General features: G+C 42.5%; 1 protein-coding gene across 5 annotated transcripts in view; it reads left to right on the top strand.

The window, feature by feature from the left end:
* NAV2 (neuron navigator 2) overlaps positions 1 to 21,005 on the top strand; it is a 390,205-nt gene that overhangs the window by 192,026 nt on the left and 177,174 nt on the right. For all 5 annotated transcript variants that reach the window (XM_077114211.1, XM_077114212.1, XM_077114213.1 and 2 more), the window contains one exon: positions 19,624 to 20,725. In XM_077114211.1, the coding sequence (XP_076970326.1) occupies positions 19,624 to 20,725 (1,102 nt within the window). The remainder of the gene's footprint in view (positions 1 to 19,623; positions 20,726 to 21,005) is intronic.

Here is a 21,005-nt window from a genome sequence, read left to right on the forward strand (position 1 = left end):
CAAGAGAGAGCTTGGCACAATCAAGGGAATGAAAGTAGAATGTATGTGTGTCTGTCTGAAACAAGTAAAATGACTTTCTCAATTCTACCTAGCAAGTCAGTGCTAGACTCAAAGTTCTGTGAGGGCAGAACATGAAAGCATGCTGTTCATGGTCAGTAAATTCTTGTTGAAGGAATTGAAAGGATGGTGGCTGAATTGGGATTCAAACTCAGGTTCTGTGAACCTGATTAGTGGTCTGCCTAATCACTGCACTCTGAGAACTCTTGTTCATTTCCAAATTGACCTTCAGCAGTGGATGACTTAGTCTGCCCACACAAGCCAGTCAGGCTTTTCAGTTTTCATCAATTTTCATAGCACTGTGGAGTGACAAGTATCCCAGTCTGGAGACAGTACTGCAGCAGAGGTGGAAAGACTCAGAACTTTGCTTACTTGGTAGGCTTATAATAAAAGGGAAACCATATCATGATCCAGTACCAGGTTTATTAGTGGACACAAGGAAACTGACATATGAAGTCCTGGGCTAGCTAAAACCCAGTAAGTTTCCATGTCTGTTAGCAAAAGGCAGCCTTCAGCCTTTGTGAGCACAACTGATAACTTTTTCAGCCACAGTGGCAGTTCTGACTGGGGAAGATGATGAATTGCTGGGGTTTTGGTGATAAATTTCTTCTAGCTTATGTCTGGATTGAATAACTTCTTTTGCTGCTTACATTCTAATTTTTAAGCAAATTGTCTATGTTTGGTAGTGATGTTTTAACTTTATCTCGTTAAAGAAAGATTAGTGAACTGTCAGAAGTAACATGAGCTGGGACCAATATTTTTGAAATAGGAAATGGAATTTGCATCTGGAACATTTTTTTGCCTTTTCACTTGCAGAATAAGTGCAAAAAAAGGGTGATTTTATACATTTCTGTATCTCCTGAAAAAAGGCAGCTCTGCTTTCAAACATGAGCACCTTTGAGAAAATGTTTACATTCCACTTAAACACATTTGGACACTAATGCCTGTGCCACTGGTTATTAAAATGTTAAATAAGTGAAACAGAAAAAAACTGTTTAAATATAATATTTTAGAATGTCAGACTCCCCTCATCTCACCGTAAAACTGGTGTCCCCATAATTTGGTACAGAATAGACATTCATTAAATGAGTGAATGTATCCTTTAGAATCTATTTCAAATGCCCCTTCTTGAAGACCATCCCATTATTTTAACTGAAATTCCTGACTTTTGGGAATATGTTCTTGTGGAATGTCTCCTCCTAACTGGTATAAATTTTATGGAGACCTAGACTATGCCTTATTTCTCTCTGGGCTCTACCCACTCCCTCAAAAGAACATCACTCTATATTCTGCTTACCCAGCATATTTGCTTGCAGACTTACTTCCTCCAGCTGAAAACCTATTGGCAACTCAGAGAAAAACGAGATGAAGTAGAAACTTTAGTGTAAGTTTTCCTACAGACAAGGGGAGGGTTTTAATCTGAGTTGCCCAAGGCAATCCGTTCATTCCTAGCTGCTATTTTAAGATTCTCCTCCTAAATTGATATCCTTCAGGTTTATTTGGTTTAACTCCTGCTCTGGAAGTTTGGCTTGTTCCTGTGCATCAGAGTTGTCATGAATGCAGCTCCTCCAGAATTCCAGCCGGACAGCTGCCAAATAGCTGGCATTTTTCTTTCCTTTACTTGTATTAACAGCAGGTTTGAATCATCCTGCCCTGTTTTCTGTAACATAACCAGGCCTGAAATCATTTGAAAACATTCAAGACAGCTAATTTGATCTTATTTTCAATGAGAGGGAAGCATTGCCCAGTATGTTTTGTATTTTTGTGTTTAGAGATTTAATAAGAATATAAAAGGACCTTCCTCTTCTGCTCCTCCTATTTCCTTGATGATTAATATGGAGTGGGGATCCTTTCATAGTTAAAAAGATCCCATCAGCCCATCAGTCTGCTCGTTCCTTTGCCTCTGGCCGCCCCTGTTGGGTCTTCTCTTCCTGTCAGCTCAGTGTCTGGTTGGCTTCCTTAAACTCACGCCAACCCCCTGGCGAGGCTCTCCCTCTTCATACAGAGAAAGTAAGAAGCTCTCTAAACTGTAAGCTAGAAAATGTGAAAACATAGCCAGAGCTGGTTGTGTATGCCCCTGTCCAGCTACAAAAGCCAAGTTCACACTTGCCTTTCCCTAAGAAGGTGAGGCTTTGCGGCACAAAGAAGAGGGAGGGAAGCAGCCCTAGCCCTAGGCCCAGATCTCCTGATTCAAAGGGTGACCTTAGGACAATAAATCGTCCTTCTTTCTGGGTACCAGAGTCCTCCTCTTTAGAGACAAGAACCACCCTACCTGACCTCAGTCCTTCCTTTTAGCTCTAATATACCTTGATCACATGGTGGTTATTGGATGTATGATGGAGCTCCCCCTTCTATATTGTCCTGATTCCTGTGCCTTTCTTACTCTCACGTAGGTATTGCATAGTATCCCAAACCTAATATGTTCTGGATAAATTCTTTTCTTGTCAAAGCTAAAACAAGGACTTAATCCCTGGAAAACTGCCTTTTACCTAGAGATCAACTTTGGACTCCTTGAACCAGTGGTTTGCTGGAACCAGCTTATACCAGCTCACAAGAGCCAATTTTTAAATTTGGGGGAATTTTACAAACCTGTTGATATCATGTTGGTGGCTTGAAATCAGCCATGGTAGGAATATTTACAGCATGGAAAGTGGCAAACACTATAAATTGAGAACTTTTTTTTTAATCAGAAAGTTAGTTGTTAAGCATTTAACAGCACACCACTGTCTCATCCTTCGGGATTCAAATGAAATTGATCCTCCAACTCACATATGGAAGAAGACTCAGAGTCACGGCTAATCTTTGGATTTGTTTTGTTCTGGATTTGTTTTGGGGGTAAGAGTGGGGTTACAGTACTCTTGGTCACTATTTGTTTCTGGTTCCTGTTTTGCTGAAGCAGTTTAGCTTATAGAGCGCGTATCTTACCTTCCTGTGTGCAGTGTTCCTCTCTTATCGACCAGAACTGACCCAATTATTTTCTCTGTAAGAATGACACAAGGTTTTGGGCAGAGCAGACTTTTTCTGGAAATTCAGGGCTGTGGAAGGATTACACTGTTGTAATGCAAACAGCTTTAAGTTGAATATTGGATGTTGCTGTTCTTAAAATTCCTTCACCTCACCTGCCCCCGGGAATCCCCAGAGGCCACCTTTTCTTTTGATTATGTTTAAGATTCCAATTTATCATGAGGAGTAAATTAGGCAACACAAGTACTTAGCAGTGCCTTTTATACAACATGTACTTCTGTTTCATGAATTATAACAGATATACTCACACTAATGCTAGGTGTTAATAATAGGGTGGTGTGCCAGTTTGAATCTGTTGTGTATCCCAGAAAAGCCAAGTTTTTAAGCCTCATTCAAAATTGCTTAGGTGGGAGATTTTTCATGGTTTCCATGGACAGGTGACCCACCCTACTGTGGGTGGTAACTTCATCTGTTGGTGTACAGTCCCATGGACTTTTTAAAAAAATTTATTCTAGTGACAGGCATAGACTTCTAAGAAAAAAATAAATAAATTTTGCATTAAAACAACAGTTTTTGTTGTTTCTCTAAACTAGCTTAAACAGAAAATACAGTTAGCTAAAATATCTCTTTTCAGTTTTTAAAGCATTTCTAATTAGCATCTTTGGAGTAATTGCTATGTTAGGCTTCTGATCTGGTGATGTATATCTAACCCTGTTGCATGCATTCACCCACTTAAACAAGCAATATTTATTCTGTATCAGATATTGAAGATAAAATGATGAATGAAACTGGACCCCTGACCTCAAGGAATTAAAATTCTAGAGTAGTGGTCAACAAACTTTCTCTTACATTGCCAGGCTTTGCAGGCCAGAGGGTCTTTTGCAACTTCTGAACCATTGTAGTGTGAAAGCAGCCATAAATGATATGTAAATGAATGAGCGTGACTGTGTTCCAATCAAACTTTATTTACAAAAACAAGTGGTGGGCCAGAGTTGGTCTGCAAGGCTTAGTTTGCTGACCCCTCTCCCAGAGGAATTTCAGACTAGCAGTAAACACAAAGTAACCAATAAACAGGGGATGAAGGGTAGAGAAGGGAAAGATGAGAAGAGGAAGGTTTGAGCTATAACTCTTACCAGAAGAAATGAATTAGAGAAGTCAGGGTGTTGTCCACAATAAGGGAGCCCGAACTGAGGCCAGGAGGGAAAATGCATGGTTGGCCCTTTGATGCAGAAGCAGGTGATGATGTAACCAAAATATCACCTCTCCTGGGCCTGCAGTATCCACCCAGATACTTGTAAGGATACTTCCTGTCCTTGAGAGGTCTGATGGTACTGTCTGAAACCCAATCCAAGGGCCTTTGGCTGACTGGAACTCTCTTTGGACTTTCTGTGCACGCCCATGGGCTCCTTCCCCTGGCTTTGCTCTCTGTAGGTAATTACTGTTTCCCCCCAACACCCTGTACCCAGAAGCCTTTCCAAGAGATCAACTCAGACCAGTCACTTTCTGTTTTTTTTTAGTAGACTTTTGTGAGTTTGTTGGAAAAAGTTTCGTGGGAAATGAAATATTGGCACATCACATGCCCCCTACCTTGCTTGTTCCACCCATTTTTTTCCCTTTTTGTTGTCACCAAACAGTTCTTTCCCCTCATCTTCAACAAGACAACTTCCCCCACATCAGTTCCCCTAAGGGCTCAGCTTCTGGATCCAGTGGCTTATTAAGGAATGATATCAAAGACAACTCTCCCATCCTAAGAGTGACATTGCAGAAATATTCTCTTACCCTTTCACATTCCACATCCCTTCACTTAACCACTTTGGTCCCATGAGTCTATTAATTTTTACAAAGGAGAATGAGGCTGAGGCAACAGGCTATAGCTACAGCATTGGACAGACCTGGGTTTCCCACCTCAGCATTCACCAGCTGGGTGATATCAGGCCGGTGACCACCTCTCTGAACCTGTGTTCACTCTTACATGAAACAGGCTTGCTAAGTGCCTCTTCAGGAGGTTTTCATGGAGATTCAGTTAATTAACCAAAAAAAGTCCTAGTCAATGTGGACTAATGCTAGTCTTTTTCTGCATTCATTTCTTCCTTTAAGTCCCAAATTGGAAGGATGGTATTGCATTTGTGTCTCTGTCACTCACTAACATCTTGAAAGATTTGACTCTTGAAAGAGAAAATTCAGTCATTTGCCTTTAACTAGTGGTATCCAGATTGATAGCTGGGAGTGACTGTGCCAGTAGTGACTTTGGATATTGTTTGAAACCATCAATAGGTTCCTGGCTTTTCAGCCAAATTTGGGGAAGAATGAAAGCATCGAATCTATACAGTTTTTTCCAGTCAGGACTAGAGGCGACTTTAAGAATTCCTCACAGTGGAAATAAATTCAGTACGTGCAACTGGATAAAGAGTGAGCAGGGAAGAATAACATTCTGTTGAGTTATATGCCCACTTTTCATTATGCTTGGATGGAGTGGATTTGCCCCTGGAATTCCTGGTTGTGATTAGTATCATGAATGTGTTTGGCTGGCCAGATTGTGCCCTGATCAAGTAGGGAATCTATATATTTTACCTTCTTGAGTTTGATGGCAATCACTAGGCGTGGGTGCCTGGATATTTTATTTCCTTTTAATACTTTTTAAAGAGTTCAGTTCTAAAAGTTCAATGTGGGGATGGTTAAAAATGGCTTTGAATGACATCTTTGCCTCCCACTTGTACTGCCCCACAAACGCATCTCGGGCACAACAGTTTACTTCTGCTTTGTGACTTAGAACCCTTTAATAGTCTATATATTAGTTGACTGTATCTCCAACACCTGGCAAAGTACCGTATACAAGAAGTGTCCAAAAGAAAGAAAATTGGAGGGATGGAATGGGATAGGATGGATAGATGGATGAACAAACACTAAATGTCACGGTTGTTTTAGGTTTCTGAGGGGATACATTGCCAAATAACTTGGAGCCCGCATCATATCCCTACTTATCGTACATCCAGAATTCATTATTCAAAATGACAAAAATCCCCTGGAACAACATTTAATAAGCTTAGGTATGTGTAAGTTGGAATTAAAACCTCCATACCGGTTCTTAAGTGAGCCTGGTTTCCACGTTATATCTCATGGCCCTGCTTCCGGGTGAGAAGCCCCCTTAAGTCCTTGTTCACTGTCACTCATGTAAAGAGTCCTTTGAGTCTTACAGAAACAGACCAGAAGTTTCCAGGAGTGATTGAGTCCCATGTAGGCAGTAAGAGCTATGTGCTTACAGGGCTTCCTCCAGTGAGCCTGGTGAGGTGGGCAAGGCCCATGGATCAAAGCTGGCCTTGCACAGGGCCCTGGTTCAAGGAGAAAGCAAGGGGCAGCTTGCCAGAAATCTGCAGTCAGCCTGGGTGGGGCCTTGAGGTGCTACTTCCAAAACCTGGGTGCTGTTGGATACACAGGGGGCTCAAGAGGGGTGGTACTGTCTTCCTCTATGAAGTCGGATCACAGAGGGGTTCCAGGGTGCCCCCTGTCCCTCTCGGATTAAGGAAGAAAACAGTGCCACCAGTGTTAGAGACAGTACCTCACTTTAAGAAAAACCGGTATTAGTAGGGGGCAATGGAAATGACCCTGTAAGCAGAGGCTTTTGCAGTTTGTACTGGGCTTTCCCATCCCTACTCCTTTGATCTTCGTGGGGAGGGAGGAAAGCTTTGGTCATTATCTCCATTTTAGTGGAATCCATTGATTAAGAAGATGGATTTGGGGTTCAAATTCTTACTCTATCATTTATGAGCCATGACCTCGGGCAAGTTGTTAACATCTTTGGGCTGCAGTAAATCCACTTTTTCAGATGCTTGTGTGGATTATTGAAATGATTAATTAAACATTGATTTAAAGTACCTAAGTACAAAGCCTGGCACATATTTAGCACTCAGTAAAATGGTTGTTTGGTGCTAGTTTTATTTTTCCTTATGAATTAACTGGAGGTCAGATAGGCTTAGTTAGGTCACAGTCACCAAGCTATTGTGTTGAACTTGAGCTCATCCCCAGAGTTCTATGGTTGTACAATGCTAAGGGTGGGCTGAGTAGCGTGGAGCTGAATAAGATGATTACCTTGGCATCTTCCCACCTATCATGATTATCTGATTTTAAAAGATGTCTTAGCCTTGTGGTAAAGTCACTAGGGTTCATCTAAATGAGTGCTTCATTTATGAAAACTCAATTTGCCCCCAACTTGTCACAGCCAGGCCTGCTGCATAAAGCAAAACAGGCACCTGGAAGAAATTGCTTCCTGCCTTGGGTGAATAAAGCCAGCGAGCAGTCTCAAGGGGCATTTTCTATCTCGGTATATTTCTTTTTTGAAGAAGAATAAGAATTCTGTTTTTCCGTTAAGACAACTGTCAGGTGAAAAGGCTCAGAAGTCTGGTAGGGTTGTCTTTGATCAGTAACATCCCTGAAGCACTGAAATTATTTGATCTATCTGATACCAGGTGTCTGTGTTCTTGGCAGAATCAGGACAAATGACTCCTTTCTTTCTTCTGTTCCTGCACATTTGGCATAATAAAATCACAGGTAGTGAATAATAGTCCAGTTCAGCTCTCAGTTTCTGCATTGATTCTCCTGAAGAAGTACAATAAGTTAGTTTTTGGTTGGCTTCTGGTTTTGATTGACAGAAAAAATAACAGCAGAAAGATTACATTTTGCCAGCATCCTAAATTTTAAAGAACAAAAACCATACGGAAATTATTGCTAAACCGTTTGACATTCCCATTTTTAAAAAGAGCCTCCTGGAGAGAAAAGTTCTCTTTCCTCAGGGAAGGAGTTAAAGGTCAGCAGACTTTGCTGTAGAGTCTCTAGAAGCTGTTAAGAGAAGACGTGATGAAAAATACTGTCTTGTACCAAGGCAAAAGCGTATACTTTGAGAGTCTATTTTGTCTCTTCTCACAGCTGTGTAGAATAGAATTGTAGCTAAACCGTGAGAGCGTTGAAATAAAATTGCCCAACTGTAATCTATCTGGTCTCGGGTAACTTACTAAATCCCTGTGCCTTGGTTTTCTCTTCTTCATCAGTAAAATGGAATAATAATTACCTGCCTCCTGGGGTTGTAATATGAATGAAAAAAAGTCAGCATAATAAAATCACTTAGCAACGTGTGTCATAAAGGACATGTTCCATAAATGTTGACTGCTATTATGACTCATATGTAATGTTATTAGTATGTTTACTGATATTTTTCCGTGGAAAATTTCAAAATCTTGAAATTTTACATGTAGAAAGAGCTTCTCTGGTAGAAGTAGGAGAGAACACATAAGACAAGTGGATGCCGCTCCCCTTTTCCTCAGTTGTTATAAACACTCCCTTCCCCACACCACCCCTCCTCAACTGCCCCTAAGACCCCACCATAGAAACCCAGGACCCTCAGTACCATAGGGTCCTTGGGCCTCTCATTGTCCTTACACTTAATGTTCAGAACAGTCCTGGGTTATAGTCTGCACTAACAAGTATTACTTTCACCCTTGTTTTTTCCACTGTCAGTGGGCAAAGAAATCAAAAGGGTTTCTTAATAATAGGGTTCTTCTAGCTTTGCCTTCTCCCTACGTCTTCTCTTCTTCAAGTTGGATATCCCTGTCATATTCAGAACCCAAGGGTTTTGAATTATCCTCAGATTCTAGTCCTTATCCTGGGCAAACTAGTTTCTCTATGTGTTTAATAAGACTTGAATTCCCCAATACCTGATATTCAAACTTCAATATGTGTTAGAACCACCTGGGGTCCAAAGTTCAATAACCGCTGTGCCGTTTCTGACTGCCACGACTTGAAGACGTCACTGTCAGCCCGAAGTGCTGTTCTCCCTTTTGGGAAATGAGTGGCTTGTTGCAGCTGATCTCAAAGGAGCCTTTCCAGCTCCAGAATTCTAAGGTTTCATTTCTAGTTCTAGCTGTAGTCTGGCCTTCTGGCCTCCATGCATCAGAGTGAGAGGCTGATCTCCCTTGTTCAGCTTTCATGGCGACCTTGTCCCAGTGGTGGGTCCCAGTGAACCTCTGGTTGTCAGAATACTCCTGTCCAGGCATGACTCCTACTTCTTGTTTTCAGGTAGTTTTTTGGCTTCAGTGCAAAGCCATATACTTTCCCCTTCAAATTCTTCCCCCTTTAAATTTTATCTCGTAAGTCGAACTGCTTATTTGCAGTCTGTTGAGACCCTTTTGAAATAAAAGGGACCAGGTACACATTAAGTGAGTTTAATGCTCCGAATGTACAATATTATGAATGCATTCCAGACTTCCAGGGGTGAAATAGGGGGCTTCTTCCTTCACCCTTGTTTAGCTTCTCTGGCTTGTGACTTTTACCTGTTGAGAGAGCAACTGCCCTATTAAATTTGGGTTGTGACCTATTTTCTGTTCCCATCATTAGAACAGGATATTAGTTTCCTCTGGCTGCAGTGACAAAGTGCCACAAACTGGGTAGCTTTAAACAGAAATCGTCTCTCTCACAGTTATGGAGGCCAGAAGTCCGAAATCAAGGTGTGGGCAGGGCCCAAAACTCCCTAAGGGCACTAGGGAAGAATTCTTCCTTGTCTCCTCCTAATCTCTTTGGGCTCTTGGCAATCCTTAGTTTAGCTGCTTCATGCCAATCTCTGCCTCCATCTGCATATAGTGTGTGTCTGTTTGTCCTCTCCTTTTCTTATATGGATACTAGTTATTGGGTATAGGGCGCACCCTAAATCCAGGATGACCTCACGTTTACTCGACTACTTCAGCAAAGATCCTATTTCTAAATAAGGTCACATTCACAGGTACTGGTTTAGGACTTGACTGTACCCTTTGCAGGGACACAATTCAACTCACTGTAAACAGTGTTTACCAAAATAGATCCCATGATAAGCTATTTCCTTAGGCTATCCTATAAAGTTGGTTCTGTGGAAAAAATACATTTAGGAATAGCGTGTATGTTCTAGTTTGCTAGCTGCCAGAATGTAATATACCAGCAACAGAATGGCTTTTAAAAAGGGAATTTAATAAGTTGCAAGTTTTAAGTTCTAAGACTGAGAGAATGTCCCAATTAAAATAAGTCTATAGAAATGTCCAATCTAAGGCATCTAGAGAAAGATACCTTGGTTCAAGAAGGCCAATGAAGTTCAGGGTTTCTCTCTCAAGTGGAAGGGCACATGGTGAACACAGTCAGGGTTTCTCTCTCATCTGGAAGGGCACATGGTGAAAACGGTGTCATCCCCTACCTTCCTCTCCTGGCTTCTGTTTCATGAAGCTCCCCAGCAGGCATTTTCCTTCTTCATCTCCAAAGGTTGCTGGCTAGTGGACTCTGCTTCTTGTGGGCCTGTTGTTCTGCTCTGCTGTCTCTGAATCCTTCATTCTCCAAAATGTTCCCTCTTTTATAGGACTTCAGAAAACCAGTCAAGACCCACTCAGATGGGTGGAGACACATCTCCCCAACCCAGCTTAACAACCACTCTTGATTGGGTTACATCTCCAGGAAGATGATCTAATTACATACAGTACTGAGTAGGGATCATCTGCCTTTACAAAATGGGATTTAGATTAAAACATGACTTTTCTAGGGGGCATATATCCTTTCAAAACCAGCACAGGGTGCAAGGGTAGTTCAGTGGTAGAATTCTTGCCTGCCATGTGGGAGACCCGGTTTCTATACCCAGCCCATGCACTTACTGTCCACTGCCCCTCCCCACCCCAAATTCAACAAAAGATGCTATAATGACGGGATAGTCACATGGAAAAAGAATGAAATGTGGTCCCCACTATACAGTGCACCCCCAAAAAATACATTTAGGAGATACACTGCCCCATTGTCTTCCTTTTGGATAGTCCCAGTGCAAGTAAATATATTAAAGGCTCTGACAAATCCTTCAGGCTCTACTATTTAGCCCTACATTTTTCAAACTGACCTGACCATGGAAGCCCTTTTCTTTATTACTGCCTATTTGTCTTGTTGAATGGAAAGTATTTTGGTTAAGCACTGGTCTTAAGGCTGCTGTTTTGGGTACACATCCTTCACCCTAAGAGAAAGCTGACTGGTATCTTAGAGAAGAGGCCCTGCAAAATTCCTTCACTAACTAATTCTAATGAAGGGATGTCTTCATAATGGTGCAGAACTGTTTTGCTCTGCCAGAGAGCTATTAACTGTGGACAATGACCTCATGAAAGAATGGATTTGCCCTCTTTAAAGTATTTACAATCTTTCTGTGAAATTTCATACACCCTTGAAAAAAAAAGATAGAAGGCTTTCTGCAGCCAATTTTGCACTTTCTTATAGCCATATATGGTACAAGATAGGGAAACAGCTTGACCAATTAAAACAATAGTTTTCTCCTGAAACATTGCTTTGGATTTGGAGCAAGTAAATTCAAGAGAGAGGAAGAAGGTGTTTGAGGGTGATATGGCTTCAAGAAGTGAAATATAAAAAATAGGGATGTTTTTATTTTTAAAGGTATCATTGTTCAAATGCCAGCCATCAGATGGCTTGTCTCCTTATCCAGCTGTGTAGGAGGATTCAAAAAATATGTGTAGGAAGGATACCTTTTGATGTAAAGGGTTCGGGTGTGTGTAGAAGAGATTTTAAGAATTTATTCTTTTTTTAAGATGTTATTGCAAGGTAAAACATAAGCCCAACTATCTACTAGTATTTCAAGCAATTTAACTTTTGTTTAGCTTTACCATTTCATTATGACATTAAGGGGAATTTGAAAACTTACGCTGCGAAACTATTTTGAGAAAATGTAGTGAAAGTTACATCGCAAAAAAAGTAAATCCTTATTTTCTCTTACTGGTTTTTAGCTACTAGCAGAGAAACAAATTAAATTATCCCTAGTAACACTTGAATTTATCCAAAACAAGCCACTGCAGAAAAAGAATTGCCTTGTCATATATTAAAAAGAAACGTAACTGTAATTGCTCCAGCTGCTGAGGGCCTCTTCTTCCACCTCCACTGGGGTGAAAAAGTTGCTGAGGAAAAATTGTAACTTCGTGGCTCACACAGGACAGAGCAGGCTTCAGTCTTTTTTAGGATATTGCACTTTTATATTCTGCACATTTATGTTTTTGGTCACACCATCACAAGATATTGGAGTATTTGTACATGATGTTTTTAGAAACCTGTCATGGCCAAATATGCACCTTACCTAGGAAAAAGAACACATTAAAAGCATCACCAGGGTTTAGTCACTTGAGTTCACTTCCCTTTGGAGAAGACAACTGGCCTGATTAGCCAGGAGAAGAAAAGCTAGACACACATGATTACAAATTTGAGACATTTGGTGGGGTCTAGTGTGAGTAATCATTTTTGTTAGATTTTTTTTTTCAATTTTCCAATGATTACTTCTGGACATCTAGTATATCAGGCGTTCTTTTAAGTAAACTAAGAAAGTGCAGCCACTAACCACATTGTAAGGTAGAACATGTTCAGGGATCCCGGAGAGATTCAGGCAGAGCCTTGTGGTTGTTTAAATAAAGAAGACGCTGCTTCTGGTTTGGGAATTCTAGAAGGTTTCCTAGAAGAAATGACATAGGAAGATTGGGGGCTAAGGTTGGGCATGGGCATGAGGTGGTGGTAGGGACAATGAGTTGTCCAAGGCAGAGGGAAAAGCTTGACTCATGGTGGCCAATTCAAAGGGGGAAGGACACAAATGGTGTCATTTACTTGCCTGCTAGAGTTTGTTAATAGGGATCACTCTTTCTTTGGAGCGGAAGTTGCTTTTACAAGCTAGAATAAAATATTTTAATAAAGTAATATTCAAAACTATATTATTTAACATGATTCATTAACCATCCAACTAATAAAGAAACTTGACAAATAAGTATTTGTTTATATGGATCCTTGTCTTTATTCTAGCTTGGACATTTAGAGCCTATGGAATTACAGACACAATGAGATCCTTGGAGCATACTGGTCTTCCAAAGCCCAAGCCCCTCTCATCCCTTGCCCCGCAACTACCTTGCTCACTTTTTGCTCATTTTTTAAGCCCACCCCTGCTATGAGGCATTGACTACCACAGTGCTGAGAAGGGTCCTCTGCAGAACCACTGGGGGAAGCAAATCAGGTCTGCGAGCCCCTCTGTGGTCTGGTGGTAATGGGGTTGGCCTGGGTAACTCTGAAAACATTCTCCAGCCTGTGTGTCTAGAGTCCATACACTTAAAAAAAAAAAAAATGCTAAAAACTGGTTTGAATTATCCTAACAAATTTGAATGCCCAAGATTGACACCTTGACAAATTAAAGGAAATTGCAAACATTTTCCCAGGCTCAGTTATCAAGCCTATTCCCTCAAGACATTGGAGAGGATTTAAACAGGAAACCTCCCAGGGCAAGTTTAAAGTCACTGTAACGGTGACAGGCGCTGGGGTCGGCCGGCCCTGGGTACTCTCTCTGAGTGCCTACTGGCACTGGGACGAGACCACCACCATCTCCCTAACTGTAAAACTGGGGACAGAAGAGACCTGGAGCCAGTGTTCGCCCTCATGGAGGAAGAGGAAGAAATGCTTATTTATCTGCCCTGGACAAGTATTTTCATTTAGAATGTATTTTGGTTACTCTCAGGAAAGGTTAAGTCTGGATGCCAGAAAAACCAACCATTTCCCTCCCCACAGGAGGATTAATGCTCTCTCCAAATTCTTAAAAAAGAAAAAAACTTTTCTTTTCTTCAAAGGCTTCCTGTCTGCAATTTTTCAAATGAGGCTTTTCTTCTTGCTGGTGTCAGTTGCTGGTGGGCAAACCTTGTTAGCTGGTCTTTTAGAACCCAGATGTTCATATTGCAAGCCCATTAATGGGTCATAAAATTTGCTTAGGGATTGTGGGCTCAGCACTTTTTAAAAAATAAACTAGAGTAGACTAGATCAGAGATTTTACATAGGGTTATTTGAATGTTATAAAAATTACGTATTATGACATAATATGTAATTCTTACAAAGCTTAATGATCAAGGCGATTACTTTCCAATTCTCTTCTGCCTCACTGGGCCTTGTCATGTTGCCATATCTGGCCTTTATTCTCAAAATATCATGTGCTAAACAAATACATGTAAATAAAGCTGTAAAAGGTCACCATTTTGGGTTAGTTTTGTTTTTTGTTTTTTGCATGAGCAGGCACTGGGAATCGAACCTGGGTCTCTGGCATGGCAGGCAAGAATCCTGCCACTGAGCCACCATCACACTGCCCTCAGATTAGTTTTGAACCTAGTCCTTCCTTGGGCATTCTGGTATGATTTTTATTTGATAGATTTCATTTTCCAAAAGAATAGATTAGATAGAAAATAAGTATTTCTTGATTTGCTATAACAAAGTGTATCACAGTCTTTCATTACTCTTCTTCATAGTTTTGCCCAGCCTATGAACAACCTGTGTTTTTATTTAATATTTTACTTAACTCAGATTTTCAATCTACATTTAATATTTGTGAAATTACCAATTTACTTGTGGACTTGTTCCCTTTTTCTAATACACAATAAACTAAATAAATGTATAACTTTTGAAATATAAAAATTTTCATCTTTGTGCCATCCAAAATGATCTTACCTATTTCAGAGCCCACATATTGTTTGGCGAATACCGATGTTCATTCAGAACATTGATTTATGCTTTTCTCCTTTCTCCCTCTTAGGTTCCTTTGTCGTAACAAAGGTTCATATATCCATAGGAAAAGAAGTAAGAGCTATTAGTTCTTAAGGAAAGTCGTACTTTTAATATAAAGACTCACTCCCCACCCCCCAGGCTTGTTTCATTAGGTTACAAGCATTTCTGAATACACAAATGACTTGTTCAAGGTTGACCATCTATTGACCCAGCCAGTTTTCTCCATCTATTTGCAAATATTACCTTCAGAGAACTGTAGAATGTGAAATGCCTGAAGATAAAGAAACATCTGCCATGTCACAGAATAGAATAATGATAGGGTTTAATGAGTGAGGGCTGCACTCTTGGGGCCTAGTCTCATAGAGCCTCTTGGAGGTTCACTGGAGATTTATATGGAAGAAGATCTGGAAGGACTGTAGAGAAATAGTCATCTGCCTTCTTATAAATGGGATGGCTGAGGCCTGGAGGGGCAAAGTGGCAAATCTGAGATCATACTATTTGTTGGTAGCAAAGCTTGAGGCTTGGCCAACCCACCCACACCTCTCCTGCAGTTTATCTCATTATCACAGAAGCCTGGTGTTCTAGTTTTCTAGCTTCTGGAATGCAATATACCAGAAACAGAATGGCTTTTAAGAAGGGGAATTTATTAAGTTGCAAGTTTACAGTTCTAGGCTGAGAAAATGCCCAAATTAAAGCAAATCTATAGAACTGTCTGATCTAGGGTATCCAAGGAGAGATACCTTTGTTCAAGAAGGCTGATGAAATTTAGGATTTCTCTCAACTGGAAAGATACATGGTGAACATGGCAGCGTCTGCTAGCTTTCTCTCCAGGCTTCTTTTTTCAAGACACTCTCCCCTGGGTTGTTTTCCTTCTTCACCTCCAATGATCTCTGGCTACGTGAGCTCTCATGGTTCTCATGGCTCTTAGCATTCTCCAAAATGTTTCCTCTTTAGAAGGATTCCAGTAGACTAATCAAGACCCACCTATAATTGGTGGAGTCACATCTCCTTCTAATCAAAAATTAATACCCACAATTGGGTATGTCACATCTCTGTGGAGATAATCTAATCAAGTTTACAACCTACAGTGCTGAATAGGAATTAAAAGGAATGCTGCCTCCACAAGATGCATCAGGATTAAAATATGGCTTTTCTAGGGTACAAAATCCTTTCAAACTCTGACGTCTGGTGACAGGAACCACAGACCCCTAGCATTTGCAATGGCTGTTTTCCAAAGAAAAGTGGGGATGGGTCCCAAAGAACCTCTTCAGCCAAGATCTGAGCTCAGTAGTGTGATGCCCTTGGAATGACAGAAATTGTGTCAAATTAACCTGGGCAAGACCAGCTCATGACCTGAAGCCCCCCTCTCTCATTATGGGGATTTCTGGCCATTTCATGAGCATGAAGTATTGATGATCTGATCCTCTCAGGTGCCTTCGTGCCCTCTAGCCCTAATTGGAAGATGTCTGTTCTAGAAACCAAATTCAAAATCATCTCCAATGCTAACTTTTATAGCTATATTAATGAGTAGCCTTGAAATGTCCCCATTATTCCGTAGCCAGAGGAGCTCAGGCTGAATGTAAAACGGAAACTCTGAAGCTCTGAGTGCTGATCCTGGTTATTTTCTGAATTCAAACTGAGAAGTTTTAATAAGGCCTTAATGACTAATCACAAATCCTATATCTCTGTTGCCTTAAATGTAACCTGCAAATGTCCAGACTACTAACCAATAATTCAGAACCATTTGCTGAGTATTTCCTATGCTCCAACAAGTTTTAGAAATAGAGACGAATCAGAGAGGAGTGTCTGTGTCCTGAAGAAACTCACAGACAAGTGGAAAAACCAACCAACCCATAGCAGCCCACTGAGTAGGGTCACCTCCTCTATGAAGTTTTCCCAAACTCTCCAAGGAAAGTTAATAGATCCTGCCTCTGGATCTCATAGTACCTTGTACAGTTCTCTACAGCTCTTTATACTGACTTTGCGATTTGTCTGGAGGTCTGTTGGACCCTCTAGATAACAAATTCCAAAAAGGCATGAGCAGTATTTTATTCAACGCTGTTTTCTCATTGCCCAGTGTAAAGGAGGTGGCACTCCAAAATCCTTTTATAGGAAGGCATGGGTAAAGACTTAGGGAAGCAGAGTAAGGAAAAAGACCATGTGATATAAACTCCAAGTAGTTCATTCGGTTTGAAGGTTTCATATGGCTTGACAGGAGGAAACAGTTGAACTGGGGTTGGAAAGATGAGTAGAAGTTTCTGGGAGCCACTTTGGCCCAGCCCACGAACTGACTGTGCCTCCATTTGTGTAAGCCCTTCCCTTGCACCCAGCACCCTTTCCTGAAGGAGACACACATTTTCAGTTAGTCTGGCGATTTCACTTGGTTAAGCTGGTTAGTCTGTTCTCCTCTGGGTCAGTTGTCAACTGCCTAGTTAATATGTAACTGCAAATGTTAGTGTTGAAAGTACACAGAAATGGTGGGTAGGGACTTTTTTTTTTTTTTTTATCAAAGCCATTTCCAAGAAAATTTCATGGGGTTTCAAGGCAATTGTGGAACAGGAAAGTCACTTGATTCATGTACTTATACTCAAGGGGGAATTTGCTTAAAGCCTCTGAATGTGATTTTGCAGTCTCACAAGGACAGTTTGCAACTGCCACCCCCAAACCCCTTATTTTTTTCTTTAGCACTTATTTTCCAACACATAGTATAATTTACTTATTAATGATATTCTCATCTGTCTCCCCTGTTAGAATATAAACTCCATGAGGGCAGGGATCTTTGCTTTGTCATTGATCTATCACAAGAACAGTGACTGACACATCCTAGGTGCTAAGTAAATATAGAATGAATGAAAGAATGAACGTGCAAATGCCTCAGAGCTGAGCCTAGGTCAAGGAAAAGGCTTTTCCCTAAGAGAGGTGGAACTGTGAATTAAAAGGTCACTATTATTTCACCCAGAGAACCACCCTCTGCAGTATTTTCTGCTTCCTTTCAAATGGCTAGAGTGGTTTGTACTCCAGCTTACATGCTGCGAACATAACTAAGCTGGCAGAAAAGGTGATGCCTGAAAAGAGCTCTCATCATTTAAGTGACTGTTTATGTTTATTCTTCATCAAAGGAGGTAGATGTGTGATGCAGTCCCAAAGAGCACTTTGTTAGGAGACCTGGGATCAAATCCCAGATCTGTCTACTTCTAGTTCTGTGGTTTAGGACAGATCATTAACCCTGCCCAAGCCTCAGTTTCCTCACTTGCAAAAGGAGGACAGTAAGCCCCTCTTCACAGCGCGCCTAGCACTGCACCTCCTGGCACCCGGGAGACCCTCCACAAGCAGCCTCGAGCCTGTGGAGACCCTCCGAAAGTCCAGCAGGGTGGGTGGGTTCCATTAAGCAGGTTCTGTTTCCCAGACCAGTCTCTTGCTCTCCCTAGGAAAAGATCCAACAATGCCCCGTGAGTTTTGTTAGGGAGGATTGTGGAGCGCCCTTCCCTCCAAACCCAAATCCCCAGTAAGTCAGGAAGATGTATGTGTTTTAAAACATTGGGAGGTCTGCTTTGGATCACCCTGGAGCTGTGGCTTCCCCAAGCAGCTGAGAGTGAAGGAAAGCAATTCCTCTGTGGTGGAGCGCTCTCTGCACAGAGCTTGGTGCCTCATACAGGGGCTGCCTTCACAGCTTCAGCGGCCGTTGACTTTTAAATCATAAAAAGCCGCTCTATATACAGTTTACTGTGTTGCTAGAAGGCAGCGGAACATAGGTATTAAAAAAAAATAGCAAAAACGAAAAAAAAAAAAAAAAAAAAACCCGAAGAAGCAGCCGTTAATCCCGGCAGGCTTCTGGGCACTGCAGCAGTTGCGGATGACAAAAGTTAATTAGAAACATGAGCAGTTTAACCGAAAACACTTGTGACAATTGGAAGGGCAGCCTCTCCGGCTGGAGAGTTTTTCCTAGGGAATCGTTGTGGGAGAAAGTGGCTGCTGCTAGGTAAGTAATGTCACCGTGACTTTGTAGATGTGCTGTTTGGGGGCTGAAATGCCACATCCTGTTTGTTTGGCTCAAGGGGGTTGAGGCACCGGTGGATGCAGGTGATGTGCCTTCCCCGCCACTTTCTCTCTTAGGCAGCACTTACTTAGGAGGTAGAGCTATGCCATCCTGAATGCTGCCTGAGGAAGGGAGCTGCCGTTCATTTCCATGACATTGGGGTGCTTGGTGACCAGCAGGATTCCAGTTTGGAACCTGCCCTTCAGAATAATTCTGGCTCTCATTCGGAAATATTTTGAAGCTTTTCTAAGAAAAGAGTCTGGGAAACATTCCCTGAGCGCCAAGGGGGAAGCCTTGACTTTCAGATAACCTGCGTGTTTTCTTGCCTATGGTGAGGCCATATGCACAGATTAGACTCTTAAGCAAAAGAAGTCTTTTTTTTTTTTTCTGAAGTCTTCCCTGAAACATGTTTGAAACTCTTTAGAAGTTCCAATATAGGAAAAACTTGTATGCTTTGAAAGAGCTTTGCAACTTCTGTGGGTAATCATTCTCTTATAAAGATTATGCTTAGTTTCTCCTCTTTTTCAGTTTGTTTTAATGTCTCTGCTCCATTGTTTTCTTATTTGGGTAAGAAATAAGAAAACCTTAGATAACTCTTGGTTCTTTTGCATATCTGGAAGAGGGGCGGTAGATGCAATGATTCAAAGCAGCAGATTTTTCCTGCATCTTCCTCACTGGGTTCCACACAGTGGTGGCACGGGTGTTTGCATGTATTCTTATAGATTTACATTCTTAATTATGCTTTGTGCATGTTAATATTAAGATCAGCAGGCATTCACCCAACACACACCACAGTGTGGCAGGGGATGGTGAACTCTGCAGGATGGCGAGCAGGAGGAAGTTGTGCTAGGATCTGAAATCAAAACACAGATGATCCACCCAGCGAGTGCATTTGGGCTGGGACTGATTGGGCTATTTAATCATAATAGGAGTGCCCTCCCTCGTCTTCAGTGTGGGTCCCAGTCATTCAGGTTTCCTTCTCTTCCTCATCTCTGCAGAGCCATTGGAAAACCCAGCCTCCTCCTTCCCCGGCATGAATGAAAATGCCCCCGTTTCTTTGGAGAGCAGCAGCGGCTCCACCCCGGCTAACTGCAGCACCTCCTCGGCCATCCCCCAGCCCAGCACGGCCTCCAAGCCCTGGCGCAGCAAGTCCCTCAGTGTGAAACACAGTGCCACCTCGTCCATGCTCTCGGTCAAGCAGCCCGTGCCCGAGGCCCCCAGGCTCACCCCTGACACCATCAAGCCGGCCCCCAACAATCAGAAGTCCATGCTGGAAAAGCTAAAACTCTTCAACAGCAAAGGGGGCTCCAAGGCGGGCGACGGTCCAGGGTCCCGGGACACAAGCAGCGAGCGCCTGGAGATCCTGCCCAGCTTTGAAGAGAGTGAAGAGATGGAGGCCGCCAGCCGCACCCTCTCCTCAGTGGGCCCCACTTCCAACAGCCCCAAGATCGCACTCAAGGGGATAGCCCAGAGGACTTTTAGCCGGGCGCTGACCAACAAGAAGAGTTCTCCAAAAGGCAATGAGAAAGAGAAGGAGAAACAGCAGCGGGAGAAAGAAAAGGAGAAAAGCAAGGACCTCACCAAGAGAGCCTCTGTGTCAGAGAGGCCGGACATGAGAGAGGAGCTGAAAGAAGACCCCAGTGGGACAGCGGCGCCCGACATGCCAAAAAAGTCCTCCAAGATCGCCAGCTTCATCCCCAAAGGGGGGAAGCTCAGCAGTGCCAAGAAGGAGGCCACAGCGCCTTCCCACAGTGGAATACCAAAACCGGGAATGAAGAGCATGCCCGGGAAATCTCCAAGTGCCCCAGCCCCTTCCAAGGAAGGGGAGCGCAGCCGGAGTGGGAAGCCAAGCTCGGGGCTCCCCCAGCAGAAGCCCCAACTGGATGGCCGACACTCCAGTTCCTCCTCCAGCCTGGCCTCCTCGGAAGGAAAAGGCCCAGGGGGAGGCACCTTGAACCACAGCATCAGCAGCCAGACCGTCAGTGGATCCGTTGGGACCACCCAGACCACAGGAAGCAATACCGTCAGTGTTCAGCTACCTCAGCCCCAGCAGCAATACAACCATCCCAACACCGCCACGGTCGCCCCTTTCCTGTACAGGTAGGATCAGCTGCCGTCCTGCCTTTCCTGGGCCATTGGGCAAAAGAGCCTTTCTGATGGATTCTGGGTACTTGAGGGGCAGAGGTCAGGACTGCCCTTCAGGAACATTTAAGCACACAACTATGATATCATGTGATAAGCTCATAATAATAGAAGCACACACAGTATGCTTGAGGGACTAAATAATATAGCAAGGGTTGGCGGGGGGTCAGAGAAACTCAAGAGAGGAAATAAAATGTGAGCTGACCCCAGGAGAAGTAGGAGTTGACGAGGCATCTGG

Source organism: Tamandua tetradactyla, chromosome 8, assembly GCF_023851605.1.
Source record: "Tamandua tetradactyla isolate mTamTet1 chromosome 8, mTamTet1.pri, whole genome shotgun sequence".
Lineage (NCBI taxonomy): Eukaryota > Metazoa > Chordata > Mammalia > Pilosa > Myrmecophagidae > Tamandua > Tamandua tetradactyla.